At 39.9% G+C, this 15,091-nt stretch overlaps 2 protein-coding genes and 1 long non-coding RNA gene across 10 annotated transcripts; 1 reads left to right on the top strand and 2 right to left on the bottom strand.

The window, feature by feature from the left end:
* Window positions 1-160: 160 nt before the first annotated feature.
* On the bottom strand, window positions 161-6,483 carry LOC105975755 (COP1-interacting protein-like protein). 5 transcript variants are annotated; one of them, XM_088823181.1, is made up of 13 exons: window positions 6,148-6,483; window positions 5,953-6,060; window positions 5,740-5,807; window positions 5,527-5,643; window positions 5,250-5,432; window positions 5,048-5,147; window positions 4,932-4,953; window positions 4,734-4,776; window positions 4,339-4,491; window positions 2,217-3,987; window positions 925-2,128; window positions 725-808; window positions 161-555 (listed from the first exon to the last, which is right to left on the bottom strand). In XM_088823181.1, the coding sequence occupies exons 4-13, from the start codon at window positions 5,592-5,594 to the stop codon at window positions 491-493; spliced, it is 3,693 nt and encodes a 1,230-aa protein (XP_088679307.1). In that variant the 5' UTR covers window positions 5,595-5,643; window positions 5,740-5,807; window positions 5,953-6,060; window positions 6,148-6,483; the 3' UTR covers window positions 161-490. The 5 variants fall into 5 exon arrangements, with proteins under 5 accessions (XP_088679307.1, XP_088679309.1, XP_088679305.1 ...); XM_088823183.1 differs by having other exon boundaries at window positions 5,953-6,024; window positions 6,148-6,354; XM_088823179.1 differs by lacking the exon at window positions 5,740-5,807 and having other exon boundaries at window positions 6,148-6,405.
* Window positions 6,484-9,312: 2,829 nt separating this feature from the next.
* On the bottom strand, window positions 9,313-14,458 carry LOC148768231 (uncharacterized). 4 transcript variants are annotated; one of them, XR_016033522.1, is made up of 4 exons: window positions 14,317-14,406; window positions 11,210-11,515; window positions 9,964-11,100; window positions 9,313-9,859 (listed from the first exon to the last, which is right to left on the bottom strand). It is a non-coding gene; the product is annotated as an uncharacterized LOC148768231 (long non-coding RNA). The 4 variants fall into 4 exon arrangements; XR_016033523.1 differs by lacking the exon at window positions 11,210-11,515 and having other exon boundaries at window positions 14,317-14,458; XR_016033520.1 differs by having other exon boundaries at window positions 9,313-11,100.
* Window positions 9,568-14,734, top strand: LOC105975852 (ABC transporter B family member 19). The gene is made up of 8 exons (XM_088823174.1): window positions 9,568-10,600; window positions 10,702-10,877; window positions 10,950-11,114; window positions 11,201-11,496; window positions 11,598-11,914; window positions 12,001-12,224; window positions 12,303-14,192; window positions 14,329-14,734. The coding sequence occupies exons 1-8, from the start codon at window positions 9,568-9,570 to the stop codon at window positions 14,674-14,676; spliced, it is 4,449 nt and encodes a 1,482-aa protein (XP_088679300.1). The 3' UTR covers window positions 14,677-14,734.
* The last annotated feature ends 357 nt before the right edge of the window (window positions 14,735-15,091 follow it).

The raw sequence follows: 15,091 nt of genomic DNA, 5'->3' as shown, positions 1-15,091 counted from the left end.
GAAAGAGATGCTCTCTTTATTTTATTTAATTTTTTATTTTAGGAATTTTTTTTTAGTTTTCTAATGTAAATAAGTGGTTTTGTAATACTCTGCAATGAAGCAAGTATGTTTAGCTTTCATTTTTTTCAGTTTCGAAAGCTTCCTACGGCCGAAGAACATCTTCGTTCGAAAGTCCAGATTCTGGTGTTTTATATTATTACAATTTCGTATTTCGTCTTTCACGAATACGCGTATGATTTAAGGTCATACATACATATGATTCAAAAATAAATAAATAAAATCGAACACATCAATTGCATAAAAGAACGCTTTCAACTACAAAAAATCACATATTGATGTACCGCAAATCGGAACTCTTATCCACTCATATTGCAATAACTAAAACTCGACAAACGAGCATATACAACAATTACCGTTATATTCATCTGGAAGGCAATCCCAATATCATCAGGCGAAGGCAAATCGGAGCAAATGTACAGTGACGTGGGAATTATCGAAGCTTTGACTCGCTTCCCTTGCTCCTAAATGTTGATAACGAGAAAAACGATCTCGGAGCTGTAAAAACAAAGTAATTAGCATAAAACATGCTAAGTTGCCGACAAATATTCGTAATAATCAATTAGTTTACATTAAACAAGGCATCAATCGAGCAATAAGGCGACATGTTTTCTTGGAATGTATTTAAATTTGAAACGAAGAAAAATATTATATTTCCATACGTCACCTTTAATTGAGGTTCCGGAAACATGATCATCTCTTAATTCAAAATCGGGTGGAGGTGCCGGGATTGAACTCAGTGAAGATTGTACTGCAATAAGCAAAACGATATATAAACACAATCAACAAGAAGCCTCTGCTTTTACTAGCCATGAATAAACTACGCGCCGCAAAACAATAGTATATAAAGAGATACCATAAAACCACCTGATTCGTTGAAAAACTCGCTCTCGTTGAATCCATAATCCGAGGATTGAGCATGAGAGAATCCCATTCTCGATTTCCTCAGATCTTCCGACGACCGATTGGCAATGTCTCGTCCATCTTCCGTATCGTCGTCTCCTTCAGACGTAGTAGCCGAAATCCAGTCAACCAAATTCTCCGATCCACGATTTTTTCTCCCGAATTTCAGTAACCTCTTAAACCCCCTGGTCATATCCTTGCGCGACGAATTGTTATTACTATTGGACGAGTGAGCTGCTGCTGCTAGTAAAGTCGGCTTTTGTGCCGCTCCCCATTTCTTCCTCATTCGATCGGCCTCCATTAGTTTCAACGAATGCAAACTCCAAGAAGGGCTTCCTACAGGGGAATCAACCGAAGCATCAATATCGGAAATCTCGTGCGGATACGAATATTGATGCTGCTGCGCATGCGAATTCCAAGAAATCGGGCTTTCGTTAGGCAATTGTGACGACCTGCCCAAAACATGGTCCACTCGAGAAAATCCGAGAGAGACATCATCATCGCCGTCACCATCTTCCGATCCGGAATTCTCGAATTTATCTAAACTCGGCTCCTCGGGTTCTAAAATCTTGTCCGCATCTTCTGTGTTGGAGGGCTCGGATTCTCTTTCCTCCTCGTCATCTTTAATAACAACAACAGCAGCACTACTCTCGAATTCTTCCGCCGCCACGTCATCGTTTTCGTCTGCGTTTCTTACAGGCTCGGACCCCAGAGAAGAAGCCTTGTTATGTCTTACAACACTCGTTCGAGCACGGCTGCCCTTTTTAAGGAAAGGCTTGGTTCCCGCATTTTTAACAACAACTTCCTCCTTGACAGCTAAAGCAGCTTCTTCGCTAGTGCTTTTGCTTCGGCCATAGTTTCTTACTTGCGAACGAGTCGGTTTAGAACTCACTACAGAAGGCTTCGTGTTTTCTTTTCTCAGGTCGGAGAAATTTGGTACAGATTGTGCGAGTGGATTCTCAGGCTGTGCTCTTCGTTTCATCGAATTATTGGTCGAGGTTTTAACAGCAGATCTTGGAGCAGAAACTGCCGAGGTACGAGGTAGAATAGGAATAGACGAAGACAAGTTTCTGTTACTAGGTAAAACCTTCTTCCCCTGTGCTGAGCTGTCATCAAAAGCTCTGCCTTCATCGTCGTCTTCATCGCTATCCCCAAAACCTAAATATTGCTGTCAAAATAAAACTCTTACACTGTTGGTCAAGAACCCTAATAAATATTTTTTTTTAATTAATTAGTGTCATATAATATAAATCTACCTGCTCACTAATCATATTCGACCTGCTATTATATGATCTCAGCCTCTCAGAACGCCGACGAGCGCTAGATACCGAAGCATTTCTTTCCGCAGAACCCGAAAATTTGGCCTTCATTTCAGATTTATTTCTCTCGAGGCTATCGTGCATAGATTTCAATCGGGCTTCTTTCTCGGCTCTGTTAGAACTCCAATCTTCCTTCAGCTTTGCATCCCTTTTCTTAATATACGTGTCGTACGATTTCCCTCGAGAGCCCTCTGAAACACCAAGCTCCGAAAAACTCTTCTTCAAAGCATCATCACCATAGTTCTTGCTATCGATTGCTTTCACGAGAGATGATGGAGCAGCATTGGGCTTGCTCTTGTTCTTCGAACCCCCACTAGGTTCGTTTGGCTTGGGATTGGATTGTTCTACGGGGGCTCGAAGTTTATGCTCGGCAAAGAGCTTTTCGAGCTCGTTCGCTTTCACCTTCAACTCGTCATTGAGTTCTTGATTTCCCTTCGATTGGCGTTTTGCCCTTTGAGCTTGCTCTGGAGGTGGGGTCGAAAAGGAATCCAAGCCTTCTTCAGACTCTGCTCTGATTTTGCCGGGAAACGATGCCATGCTTTTTCCGTCGAGACGTATTTCGTCGGGTTGGGCGTTTGCCTTCCGATTGAACTTCAGCCTTTGAGGTCTGGAATCTTCGACTTCTGAAACAGAACCACTGGATGCCTTTTCAAAACTCCGTAACTGTTTCTTTTCGAATGATTCGGTTTCCTTAGAGTGAGCAGCAAAAGCATCCCGGATTCTCGAACCAGACTCTCCTGTATTACTCCGACTCAGCTTCAAATTTGTCTGCTCGTCGGTGTCAACCGGCGATTCAGAATCTTCTCTGCCACCTCTCTGTTTAACAGACGAAGATTTTTCGACCGAAGAGCCCTGATAATGGCCGTACAGAAAATCGCTCACACTTTCACCACGAAAAACAGTGGACCTCACTTCTGAATTATCTAGATTCTCAGCCAGGCTAATAGTAGAAGAAGACCTTGACTGAGTCTTGCTGCCGAACATTCGATCATTCATCCCACTACTTCCACCACTAACCAAATCGGAATTTGACTTTGTAAAATGCTCGGAATTATTCCTAATTAAACCAGGAATTACCTTAATCTCTGTTTTAACAACAGAAGAGTTCTTTACTATTCCATCATTCAAATTCAAACCCTTGTTTTCCTGAGAAACCGCCGGAATCTCGGCATCCTTCTTTTCGACGCCCAAATCGAGGCTCATGTCGCTGGCGCCGCTCCACCTCCTCAGCACCACCGCCGCCGCCGCCGACCCCATCGCCGACACGTCGGAGGACAGCCTCCGCAGCTCGACAGGCTTCGCCGGCGGCACGACGGGCTTACCACCGGAATTCTCCTTCTGCTTGTTCTCGAACAAGCTAATCCTGTCCTGAACACTGAGTCGCCTCGCGTGGTGACTCGCCTGAACCGGCGCGTCGTCCTTCGTCTCCTTCTCCCCAAACGCGTCGTTCCACTTATTATCTCCGTCGTCCTTTTCTTCGACGCTGGATTCTCTGCTGAAAGGTCGGCGTGAGGGGAAGGTGGTTGCAGGAGGGGGGTCGGACGGCTGACACGTGGCGGAATCGTGGCGGGTCGGCAGTGAGTCGTCGTCGATGGACATATCCGACCCGCAAGAGGAACGGAGCGCCCGGTCTTCGGGTCCGGGTTTCCATTGGTTGATGAGATTGGGCCGCCTCTCGCTCAGCGATATGAACTTGCCGCAAGCTTCGCTGCAAACACGCACGAACCAATTATTATTTTATTTTTGAAAAAAAAAAAAAAAATCGGAATTTCAAAATTTGGAATGGAAAACCTTATTTCAAAATAAATAAAAATCGTAATGGAATCGGCGGAATTCGAAAAATTTCAACTTTTTTAGTCTCGTAAAATACAATATCCATAATAATACGAATGTTGTAAATGTAAATTTCGAGGGAAAAAAACGGAAATTTTGAATTTTTTCCAGAAACGAAATCAGGTTGTAAATGAGAAATCGGAATCTCATATAGTTATTCGAATTCCAATCCAAAAAATTATGGGAAAATCGGAATTAGTGATAGAAGTTGATAGAGAATCCTTACTTAAGGCGATGAGCCCCGAATCTATCAGCAAACATCTGAAGTTCCGAAACAGTTTCGACATTGAAACCAGCAGCATCAGCCCGCGCACATGTGGCCGAAAGGTCTTGCTGCACCGCCGCAAGCCTCAAGTCGATAGCTCTTAGAAGCTCCTTCCTATAAAATTAAGAGAGCAAATTTTACAACAATTGACAATGTACAATTAGACCTCGTTTGGTTCCTAAGATAAGAGTTGACAAGATAAGATTACATAACATTTCCGGGTCGATACGGAAAATTATTGGATTTACCAGACATCAAACAGAGTCCAATTATTTAGTTAATCATGGTTAATCGTCCCTAACCAAACAAAGCCATAAGAGTTTAAATTAAATAAGCGAAGAGAGGGGAATAAATACTTTGTGGCATCATCTGCAGCTTTCGCCCCGGATCCACTTCCACCTGGACCAATAGAATTACTTCCATTAAGCATTTCGAGTGAAAATTACACTAAAATTAATCTCTCGGAAAGATAAACTAGCAATTGCGAAACGAAACGAAAGATAATTAACTTCATTAGAAATAGATTAACAATAAGTAAAAATTGAAGCTCATACCAGAAAGTTGATCGCCTGCTCCCTGAAATAAACGAGGCGCCGCAGGTAATTTAGATTATGAATATTAATTAGGAGAGAAATAAATCATCAATGATAAAGAAGAATTTTTTTTTTACCTGAGAATAAATTCTTCGGGCTGCTTCCAACTGTGACATCTCTGCATCGAACGTATTCACCAGTTCCAAAACTTCCGGCGTGCTTACAAATCGTACAAACCTGAAACGAATTAAACAATTAATGCAATGTTACTCTTTGATGTAAATTAGTGTGATTGATTGAAAAAATTCATTTAAAATAAAATGCAGTTGCATTCGTTACCTCTCGAGTGTTCCCTTAGTGAACCATGCTTCGCCATTTCTACGTCGTCCGATTTCAAGCTTAACCGATTGTGCATTAGAGGCAACTTGTTCCTCCGCAACTTTTAAATGTGCGATAAATGGTTTAACTAATCCCGAAGCGAGTTTCTCCGTGCTTCCACCCCTAGAAACGAACAATTCACATCTGCCCCCAAAAAAAAAACGAAACCTCAAATTAAATATATAATCAAATTTTTATTTCCTCTCTAATGATAATTATACCAAGCAATGTTCTTCACCTCGAACGCTTCGGCGAAAGCTGAAATACAGCAAAATCGAGAGGGGCGTCCATTTTCATCTTCTCCATTATCGGTCGAATTGTAACTAATATTTAAATAAATCATAAAATTAATCACCTGCATTCCACTTTTAGAAGTTAGAATTAAACCCAATTTACATAAATGAAAGCATTTCCAAAAGTGATCATAATCTTCAGATAGAATTAAGACAACCTTACGAAAAATCGAGACAAGATCTCAACTGAAGATCTTATCAATTGGAAAATGCACTTCGAATTAAACTAGATACAAAATCAAATCAGGAAAAATTAGCATAAAATCTAATTAAACTCAGATCTAATTATGAAGCAAACAAAACTCAAACAACTCAGTGTGTCAGCTCAGCAGACTCGAAAACAGAACACTAACGAATCCACATTAACTCACTTGCAGAAGCTCGCGAACGATCGAGCAAATTCAGACACGGTTGTGAACAATGTCAATACGGAGATCTTCAATCTTGGAACGCGATTATCGGATTTCGAGGTTAATTATCTACAAAAATTCTTACAATGATTATTTAATTGGAGAATGCAGAGGGATTTGGGGGTGGGTTTCTTCAAAAAAAAAAAAAAAACCTACAAATGCGGGGCTGAGGTTTTCGCTATACTCCTTTTTTTCTTTAGTAGAAATGGAGAGTGTATGTATAATGTATGTATCTGTTTCTTTCTTTCTTTCTTTCTTTCTCAGCTCCTCTATTGGAATATTATATTACATACATACATAATGTATATATGTATAGAGAGAGAAAGTGGGAAGTGGAGGATGAAGAATGGAGTGGTGGTGTACTCTTTGATGAAAAATTACGTATACAGACAAATAATGAGTTTAGATTTATATTTATATTTTTATTTTTTTCATTTACAGTACTCTTTTTTGCTTATTCACTTTTGTTGTCTCTTTCTCTCTCTTCTGTGTGCTGTAATGGAAGGTAGTGTTTGAAATCTTAACTGCGTGGGATGAAAAGACAAAAGAGACAGTCTCCAATGGTGGTAACTCTGAAATGACGGAAATACCCACGCCTGTTACTTTTCTTGTCAAATTAAGTCCAATTAATTAAAATTATATTGCATAATTGTTTTGTTTTTTTTGGCTTATTATTAAAATATTGGGTAAATTACAAACACCCCCCTGAGGTATGGCCAAATTACAAAAACACCCCTCTTGTTTGGATAATTACAACCACCCCCTCAACTCATCAAATTTAGTGGAATCTTCGAGATTATATGGAATATTATCACTTTTGTACCCGTTTTATCCCATTCAAACTCTACATTATGAAGCAAGATGACCATAATATGTGATTTTTAGCTTGTATATATCAGTTTGTGGTGTATCGGAAACTGTATTTTTTACACAAAAATAGTACAAACTAGAGCACATTTCACGGAATCTAGATGACTATGTTGAATATGGCACCATAAAGGTGGAGGTCTAAGAAAAAATCATAGTTGAGGGGTAGATGTAATTATCCATACAAGAGGGGGTTTTTGTAATTTGACTATACCTCAGGGGGTGTTTGTAATTTACCCTAAAATATTTTACGATGAATTAATAGAAAATCCAAAATTTGAAAGAAAACAAAAAAGTGACATTGTTATTACTTAATTTTGCCCTTGTACTTCTAATTAATAAATAAATAATTATTACATATGTAAAAAAATTTATTAATTTATACATATTTATTAAAAAAAATATATGCACCAAAAATTGAGAAGACATATCATATGAAATGTAAGAGTAAAAGGTTTATTTGATTAATGTGAAGAGACGATTTGGGTAGGATTTAAATGCAATTGATTAGTTATAAATAAAGTCGACATTCTTGGTAAAAGCTAATTTAATATTAATTTTAATTTGAACTTTTGTAGCCGGGCACAAAGTCTCAAAATCATGTGGACTAGTGTACAGTTGTCAACTTGTCATGTAAGATTTCTTCTTATTGTTATTTTTATTTTATTTTTTCTTGATAGTTTTTATTTTGTGAATCCCTAATTGATTGAAATATTGGACCACTAAAAAAACGAGGTCATTTTCTTAAATCCCTAGGAAAACACTTATTTCAACGGCTATCTTATAAATAAAGTGAGAGTGACAAGACAAATTGTGTCGCTCCACCACCAATATTGGTGGCGAAATACTTTTACTGCAGATTGGAGCAAATGAGCCTCTGTTAATTGATTTAAGTTCGTATTCACTTGCCAACGATCGCTCAATTTTACGTCTCGTATTTGATGTACAACATAAGTTACAAACTTGTGATACACATGGGGATGGTGGCAATTAAGTTTTCTTGCCTTCACCCTCTTCTTCTTTATTTGTGCCCTACCACACCAAATCATTACCATCCATTTTACACATTTTTCCAATAATTCTAAGATCTTTAAAAAACAAATTCTTTTTCCCCATCCTTTTTTCGTTTATTTTTATTATTTTTTTAAAAGGTAAAGCTTAGGTGTAAATTCAATTAAATGGTCGGTAGCAATAGTCAAGGTCACACATTTCCCATTTAAATTCGAATTATTTAGACTAATATCTTTTATCCCTCATGGGCCTAAGATGGTACTATATGTACTTCAAAGTTAAAGTTCGGCCTACAAAACCAAGAAGCTCACTAGCTAGCCCAATAATTTTGATGTTGAGAAATTATTTTCTCTTTAAAAAAAATACGGTTGATACATGTGCACTGAAAAAATTCGTTCTCATGCGACTCGTCACGAATCAAGTAAAAAATATAAATTATACTGAAAAACTATGTGTGACGAGCTACAATGTAAAATGTATTGATAACGGGGATCAAACTCCGGGTTTGTCTTATCCAAATTATTATTTTTTTTATTTGATTTTGCACTAATCATTTTGGAAATTTCATCATAATAAAACATAAAAGTGCAGATTAGCATGCCATTTGGGTATATATTATAAGTTGTTGACTATTGACCACTTCTAATGGTCCAACATTAGCTCATATCATCATCTATTTGAGACCGTTTAGTCAAGAAAAGTAAAAAAAAAAATCAAGAATATCAATCTCAATTTAAGCGTGTAAATGAGCAATCGAGTCAATCTCGAACCGAGTTTTAATCGAGCCAAATATGGATGAAGCATAACTTATCAGACGCAAATACGTGTTCGAATTTCGGTTCATTACCAGACCAGGATGCTTCAGTTAATGAAATTAACATTGTAGATTGTATCGATGCTCTCATATTGCCATTGGAGCGTCCTTTTAAAGAAAACCAGCTGGACCGATGAAACAAAAAGAAACAAGAAGAAAAAACATTGCCACAACTTTTGTGAAACGTTACTTTCAATTATATTTCGGCTAATTACAGCCACCCCTAGGTATAAACAAATTACGAAAAGACCCCTCTTGTTTGGGTAATTACAGTCACCCCCTCTTTTTAGATATTTTTACATAAATTTTATGTAATTCGGTTATTTACCGAACCAAATCGTATATTTAGCTCGGTGAACAGTATAAAATATTGGCGTACCGAAATTTCCGTTCGGTTTTACCGAATTAATATCCCTAGACTTCGTAAGATAATACGTAGTTGAGGGAGTGGCTGTCATTACCCAAACATGAGGAGGTTTTTCGTAATTTGACCATAGCTCGGGGTGGTGGCCGTAATTTGCCCATTATATTTTGCTCTTAACAAAATAACACACATCCAGACCAATGCTTGCCGGCGCTAATATGAGCCGGCCTGCCAAAACTATTATACAATATTATAAATAAAATCATTTTAAAATATAATCGCATGCAGATAACTCCAATAATTATTACAAAATGAAATCACAACAATACATCATATGAAGACCTGACCAGTCATTATTTCTTGAGGAAAATCCCAAACATCTGAACTATCGAAAAAAAAAAAGAAGGCGATTTCTCCTAAGTAATATTTTTACTTTCTTGATTACAATAATGGTAGTAATTAGTTCCCAACTTATGTTTTTCTGTAGCTAAATATTTTATAGCTACTATTCTACGCATTCATGGCTGATCATTCGATCGAGCCGCCAAGGCGGCGGCAAAGGCACACTACTCCGGCGAGGTCTCAGCATTTCTCCGCCTCGTTTTCAAGCTCGAGCTCCCACATTTTCTCCCATAACCGGTCCCCGTGGAGGCGGCGGAACCCTACTCCGGCGACCCCTTTCGCCACCGACGAAGACCGGTCATGGCAGGGACAGCTGTCGTGGCAGCTGGAGCCGACAGGCTGGCGAGAAAGCCGAAACCTCGGGGCGGCACTTAGCCCATGGACATCAAATAATTCATCAGCCACCACTCCTTTCATTACCAGAGTTGTCAACCGATCAGCCAATGATTACTACCTTTCCCACACTTACGGTAATACAAACAATTATGAGGATTACGAGAATTCAAATTCTTACTATGGTCATTTGCCGTCGGGGAGAATCGAGCTCCAAAGCTACGTTTCGAGGGCTAATGGTAATATTAGCAGGCCTGGCAAAAGTCCTGTTTTGTCTACTATCAAAGAAGGGAGTGTTAGAAATGTGGGCCCTTTGTCCGATCATGGGGCCCACAAGCAGCATGATCAAGATCCTAGATGGTTCTCTGTTTCACATGCTTATGCAGGCGAGAATGCTGACGTGGATCATCACTATTATGATGACGACGATGATGATTTGGAATTTGCTAATAATAGTCGTCATTACCATCAAGAAAGCCACCATAGAAAGTCAACCGCGGGGTTTGACCAAGAACCGGAGTTTGTGGAAGAGCATGATGACGTGGAGGAGGAGGATGAGGTGGCGCCAAAATCGGTTGGAATATTTAGCTTGTTTAGGTATTCGACGAAGCTGGATTTAGTACTTATAATGTTCGGATGTTTGGGAGCTTTTATCAATGGAGGGTCACTTCCTTGGTATTCGTTTCTTTTCGGGAAATTTGTCAACAAACTTGCTCTAGGACAAGACCAGGACAAAAATGAGATGATGAAGGAAGTGGATAAGATATGTCTACTTATGACTGGATTGGCTGTCCTAGTTTCGCTCGGAGCTTACTTAGGTAACAAAAACGCGCTTTTTTTTTTTTTTTGGTTCTCATTTATTATCCTATCTATCGAGTTTCTAATAATTACCAAAAAAATAAATTTGGCTGATGGACAGAGATTACTTGTTGGAGGATGGTGGGTGAAAGATCGGCTCATAGGATAAGAACAGAGTATTTACGAGGTGTTCTGAGACAGGACATTGGATTTTTCGACACGGAAATAAGTACTAGTGACATCATGCATGGAATCTCTAGTGATGTTGCTCAAATTCAAGAAATGATGGCAGATAAGGTAAAATCCTAGTTCATTTTTTTATTTTATTTTTCTGTAACAACAAATTTGACATAGTTAATTATAATGCAGATGGCACATTTTATTCATCATATATTTACCTTCATATGCGGGTACATAGTCGGTTTCTTGAAATCGCCAAAGGTGTCGTTAGCAGTGTTTGCAGTGACCCCATTAACAATGTTTTGTGGCATTGCCTATAAGGCTATATATGGTGGCCTAGCTGCAAAAGAAGAGGTCAGAATTAATACAAACACACGCACACACACACACACAAAATACGTAAAAAAGTTGTGATCTATAACTTGCATTTTTATGAACAGGGCTCTTACAGGAATGCTGGTGGCATTGCAGAACAAGCCATAAGTTCAATCAGAACCGTGATTTCTTTCGTAGCGGAAGATACTTTAGCCGAAAAATACTCCGAAAACCTCGAAAAATCAGTGCCACTAGGCGCAAAACTCGGCTTTGCAAAGGGTGCAGGAATAGGTATTATTTATCTCGTCACTTACTCGACCTGGGCATTGGCCTTTTGGTACGGATCAATCCTAGTTTCAAAAAACCAACTCTCCGGTGGTGATGCCATCGCTTGTTTCTTCGGTGTAAATGTCGGCGGAAGGTAAAAGAATTCCATTTTTCTATATATAAACATTTTGTGAACATTAATGAAGGACTAATTAAATCAAGAATGTGTGTGTGTGTTTTTTTTATTACTACAAGGGGGTTGGCATTGGCACTGTCATATTTTGCACAGTTCTCACAAGCAACTGTAGCGGCTAGCAGAGTGTTTGAAGTAATCGACAGAATCCCGGAAATCGATCCGTATAGCCCCGAGGGAAGAATACCAACGAGCATGCGTGGGAAAATCGAATTTAAAAGTGTTTCTTTTGCTTATCCGTCTCGCCCCACTATGCAAATTTTACGTTCTTTAAATCTAGTGATTCCACATTCGAAGAGTCTAGCATTAGTAGGTGTTAGTGGAGGTGGAAAATCGACCATTTTCGCTCTTATCGAACGGTTTTACGATCCAATCCAAGGTAATTAAGCTCAAATCTTTGTTTTTTCAAGAACTCAGTATTATCCTTAATGTACCGAACGAAAAAAAAAAATTCAATTTTTACAGGGTTTATCACTGTGGATGGATATGATTTAAGGACACTACAAGTGAAATGGCTAAGAAATCAAATAGGTATGGTTGGTCAAGAACCGGTTCTTTTTGCAACGACCATTCTCGAAAACGTGTTGATTGGGAAAGAAAATGCCACCAAGAAAGAAGCTATCACAGCTTGCATGGCAGCCAATGCTCACAGCTTCATCTCTAGCCTCCCACAAGGCTATGATACAGAGGTTAGTTAGTAATATCATCTCCCAATTTTATTTTATTCTTCGGTACGTAAAAGAATAAGATCGAATTATTATTGAAAGGTGGGCGACCGAGGAACGCAACTATCGGGCGGCCAAAAGCAGCGATTAGCACTCGCTCGAGCGATGATAAAAGATCCTAAAATCCTCCTATTGGACGAAGCCACGAGCGCCTTAGATGCCGAGTCGGAAATCATTGTTCAAAAGGCAATCGATAAAATATCGACAGGCAGAACCACAATCATCATTGCTCACAGGCTAGCCACAGTAAGAAACGCTCACACCATAGTTGTGCTCGAAGCTGGCTCGGTAATCGAAACGGGGAACCACCAAAACCTCATGGAAAAAACCGGCGCCTATTTCGACCTCGTCAAAATGGCTTCAGAAGGGATGATGACATCATCATCACAGCCTCAAAATCACGACCAGAAAAAGAATTCCGACTTCTTCGAGGAAAAATCTATGCAAGAATATGAAACATCAAGAATCGGAATAGAGGAGAGACGAGAAGAAGAGGAAATTACGAAAGAACCGAAGACGAAAAGCTACAAACTTGGGGATGTTTTGAACATGCAGAAACCGGAGATTACTACACTGATAACGGGTCTTTTCATGGGAATGATTGCAGGTGCAATTCTATCAATCTTTCCCTTAGTATTAGGACAAGCACTAAAAGTCTACTTCTTAAAGAACTTCCATGAGATGAAAAGGGAAGTAGGGAATTTATGTCTAATCCTAGTAGGACTAGGGTTCGCGTGCATATTCTCCATGACAGGTCAGCAAGGCTTCTGTGGATACTCCGGAACAAAGCTCACCAAACGAGTCCGAGATTCGCTCTTCAAAGCCATATTAAGACAAGAACCTGGCTGGTTCGATTCATCCGAGAATTCGACAGGTGTACTCGTCTCGAAACTGTCAATTGACTGTATCAGCTTCCGGAATGTTCTAGGTGACCGTTTCTCCGTTCTGCTAATGGGTGCCAGCTCAGCAGCTGTCGGATTGGGAATCGCGTTTTACCTTCAATGGAGGCTGACCCTTTTAGCTGCAGCGGTCACCCCGTTGACTCTCGGAGCAAGTTACTTGAACTTGATTATTAATATTGGTCCGAAATTAGACAACGCATCTTATGCAAGAGCAAGCACTATCGCTGCAAGTGCCGTTTCGAGTATACGAACAGTTGCCACATTCGGCACACAAGAGCAAATAGTTCAATCTTTTAATCAAGCTCTAGACGAGCCCAAACGAGCTTCGGTCAAAAAATCGCAAATACTCGGATTGGTTCTTGGTTTGTCACAAGGTGCAATGTATGGTGCCTACACACTAACACTATATTTCGGAGCTTATCTTGTGAAAAAGGACTACACGAATTTCGGAGTTGTGTACAAGATTTTCTTGATACTCGTCCTAAGCTCGTTTTCGGTGGGTCAATTAGCCGGTTTAGCGCCGGACACTTCATCGGCAGCAAGCGCAATACCCTCAATTTTCGACATTCTCCACCGCCGCCCGTTGATAGTCAACGGCAACCGGAAAAAAGTCAATAAAATCACGAAAGCCAACATCGAGTTCAAGAGGGTGACATTTGCTTACCCGTCGAGACCGGAGGTGGTGGTTCTGAACAATTTCAGCCTAAAGATTAAGAGCGGGACGACGGTGGCGCTGGTTGGAGGAAGCGGGTCGGGAAAATCGACGGTGATATGGATGGTGCAGAGGTTTTACGATCCGGTGAACGGGAGGGTTTTGATCGGTGGGGTTGATTTGAGGGATTTCGATTTGAAGTGGCTGAGGAAAGAGATTGCTTTGGTCGGACAAGAACCATCGCTGTTTGCCGGGAGTATAAGAGAGAATATTGCTTTCGGAGATGGTAATGCTTCTTGGTCGGAAATTGAAGCTGCTGCTAAAGAAGCTTATATTCATAAGTTCATCAGTAGTCTTCCTCAGGGTTATGAAACAGAGGTCAGTTCTTATTTATTTATTTATCTAACAAATTATCTGCTAGGCAATTCCTAAATTATTAAAAAAAATTAAATTAAATAAACCAGAAGAATTAATTTGCTAGTCATGGTTAAACACGAATTACCTTGATTTACAGGTAGGGCAGAGTGGAGTGCAGTTATCGGGAGGGCAGAAGCAGAGAATCGCCATAGCTCGAGCGATCCTGAAGAAATCGAAGATCCTCCTACTCGACGAAGCTAGCAGCGCACTTGACCTAGAATCAGAGAAGCACATTCAATCCGCGTTCAAGAGGGCATCCAAACGCGCCACCACCATCGTGGTGGCCCACCGCCTCTCCACCATCAGAGAATCCGACTTCATCGCCGTCATGAAAAACGGCGCCGTCGCGGAATACGGCGACCACGACTCCCTACTGTCTGCCAATTTAGACGGCATTTACGCCAACTTGATCCGAGCTGAAACAGAAGCAATGGCGTTCGCTTGACCTAATCTGTATGTATACTGTATACATATGATCATATGAATTTTGAGTTTATTGCATTTAGTACCCTATATTATATCTGATTTTCTAAAAAAACCCCACATATTATTATTATTAGCAAAAAGGCCCCTATATGGTGAGCATTTAGGGGAGATTTTTTAAATGAATGCAATAAATCTTATGAATGTTACTGCATTTTTGTAGAGAAGAGCTGCTAAAAATTCTTACATGCATGGTTTTATTTATTTCCTCGAAAAACGGTCTTTTTGCATTGTTCGATCTTCATCGGGAGGAGGGACAAAGATGGAGAGGTAGAGCACATGCCCATACTTCGATAAAAAAAAATCGAGCAAATTAGGCATGTGCCCTGCTTCTCCAGCTTCAGTCAATCCCGTCCCGTTTTCTCTACATATTCGTA

Source organism: Erythranthe guttata, chromosome 9 (assembly GCF_056151865.1).
Source record: "Erythranthe guttata isolate IM_541 chromosome 9, IM_541, whole genome shotgun sequence".
In the NCBI taxonomy this organism is placed as follows: domain Eukaryota; kingdom Viridiplantae; phylum Streptophyta; class Magnoliopsida; order Lamiales; family Phrymaceae; genus Erythranthe; species Erythranthe guttata.
Note: the sequence above shows the minus strand (reverse complement) of the source record. Positions and strands in the feature narration are given on the sequence as shown.

Coding starts and splice junctions, on each gene's coding strand:
- LOC105975755 (XM_088823181.1), bottom strand. CDS start 5,594: ATGGAGAAGATGAAAATGGACGCCCCTCTCGATTTTGCTGTATTTCAG. Junction 4,777..4,931: donor AGCAGGCGATCAACTTTCTG/GTATGAGCTTCA, acceptor CTATTGGTCCAG/GTGGAAGTGGATCCGGGGCG. Junction 556..724: donor TTCCGGAACCTCAATTAAAG/GTGACGTATGGA, acceptor TTGTTTTTACAG/CTCCGAGATCGTTTTTCTCG.
- LOC105975852 (XM_088823174.1), top strand. CDS start 9,568: ATGGCTGATCATTCGATCGAGCCGCCAAGGCGGCGGCAAAGGCACACT. Junction 10,878..10,949: donor AAGAAATGATGGCAGATAAG/GTAAAATCCTAG, acceptor ATTATAATGCAG/ATGGCACATTTTATTCATCA. Junction 11,915..12,000: donor GTTTTACGATCCAATCCAAG/GTAATTAAGCTC, acceptor CAATTTTTACAG/GGTTTATCACTGTGGATGGA.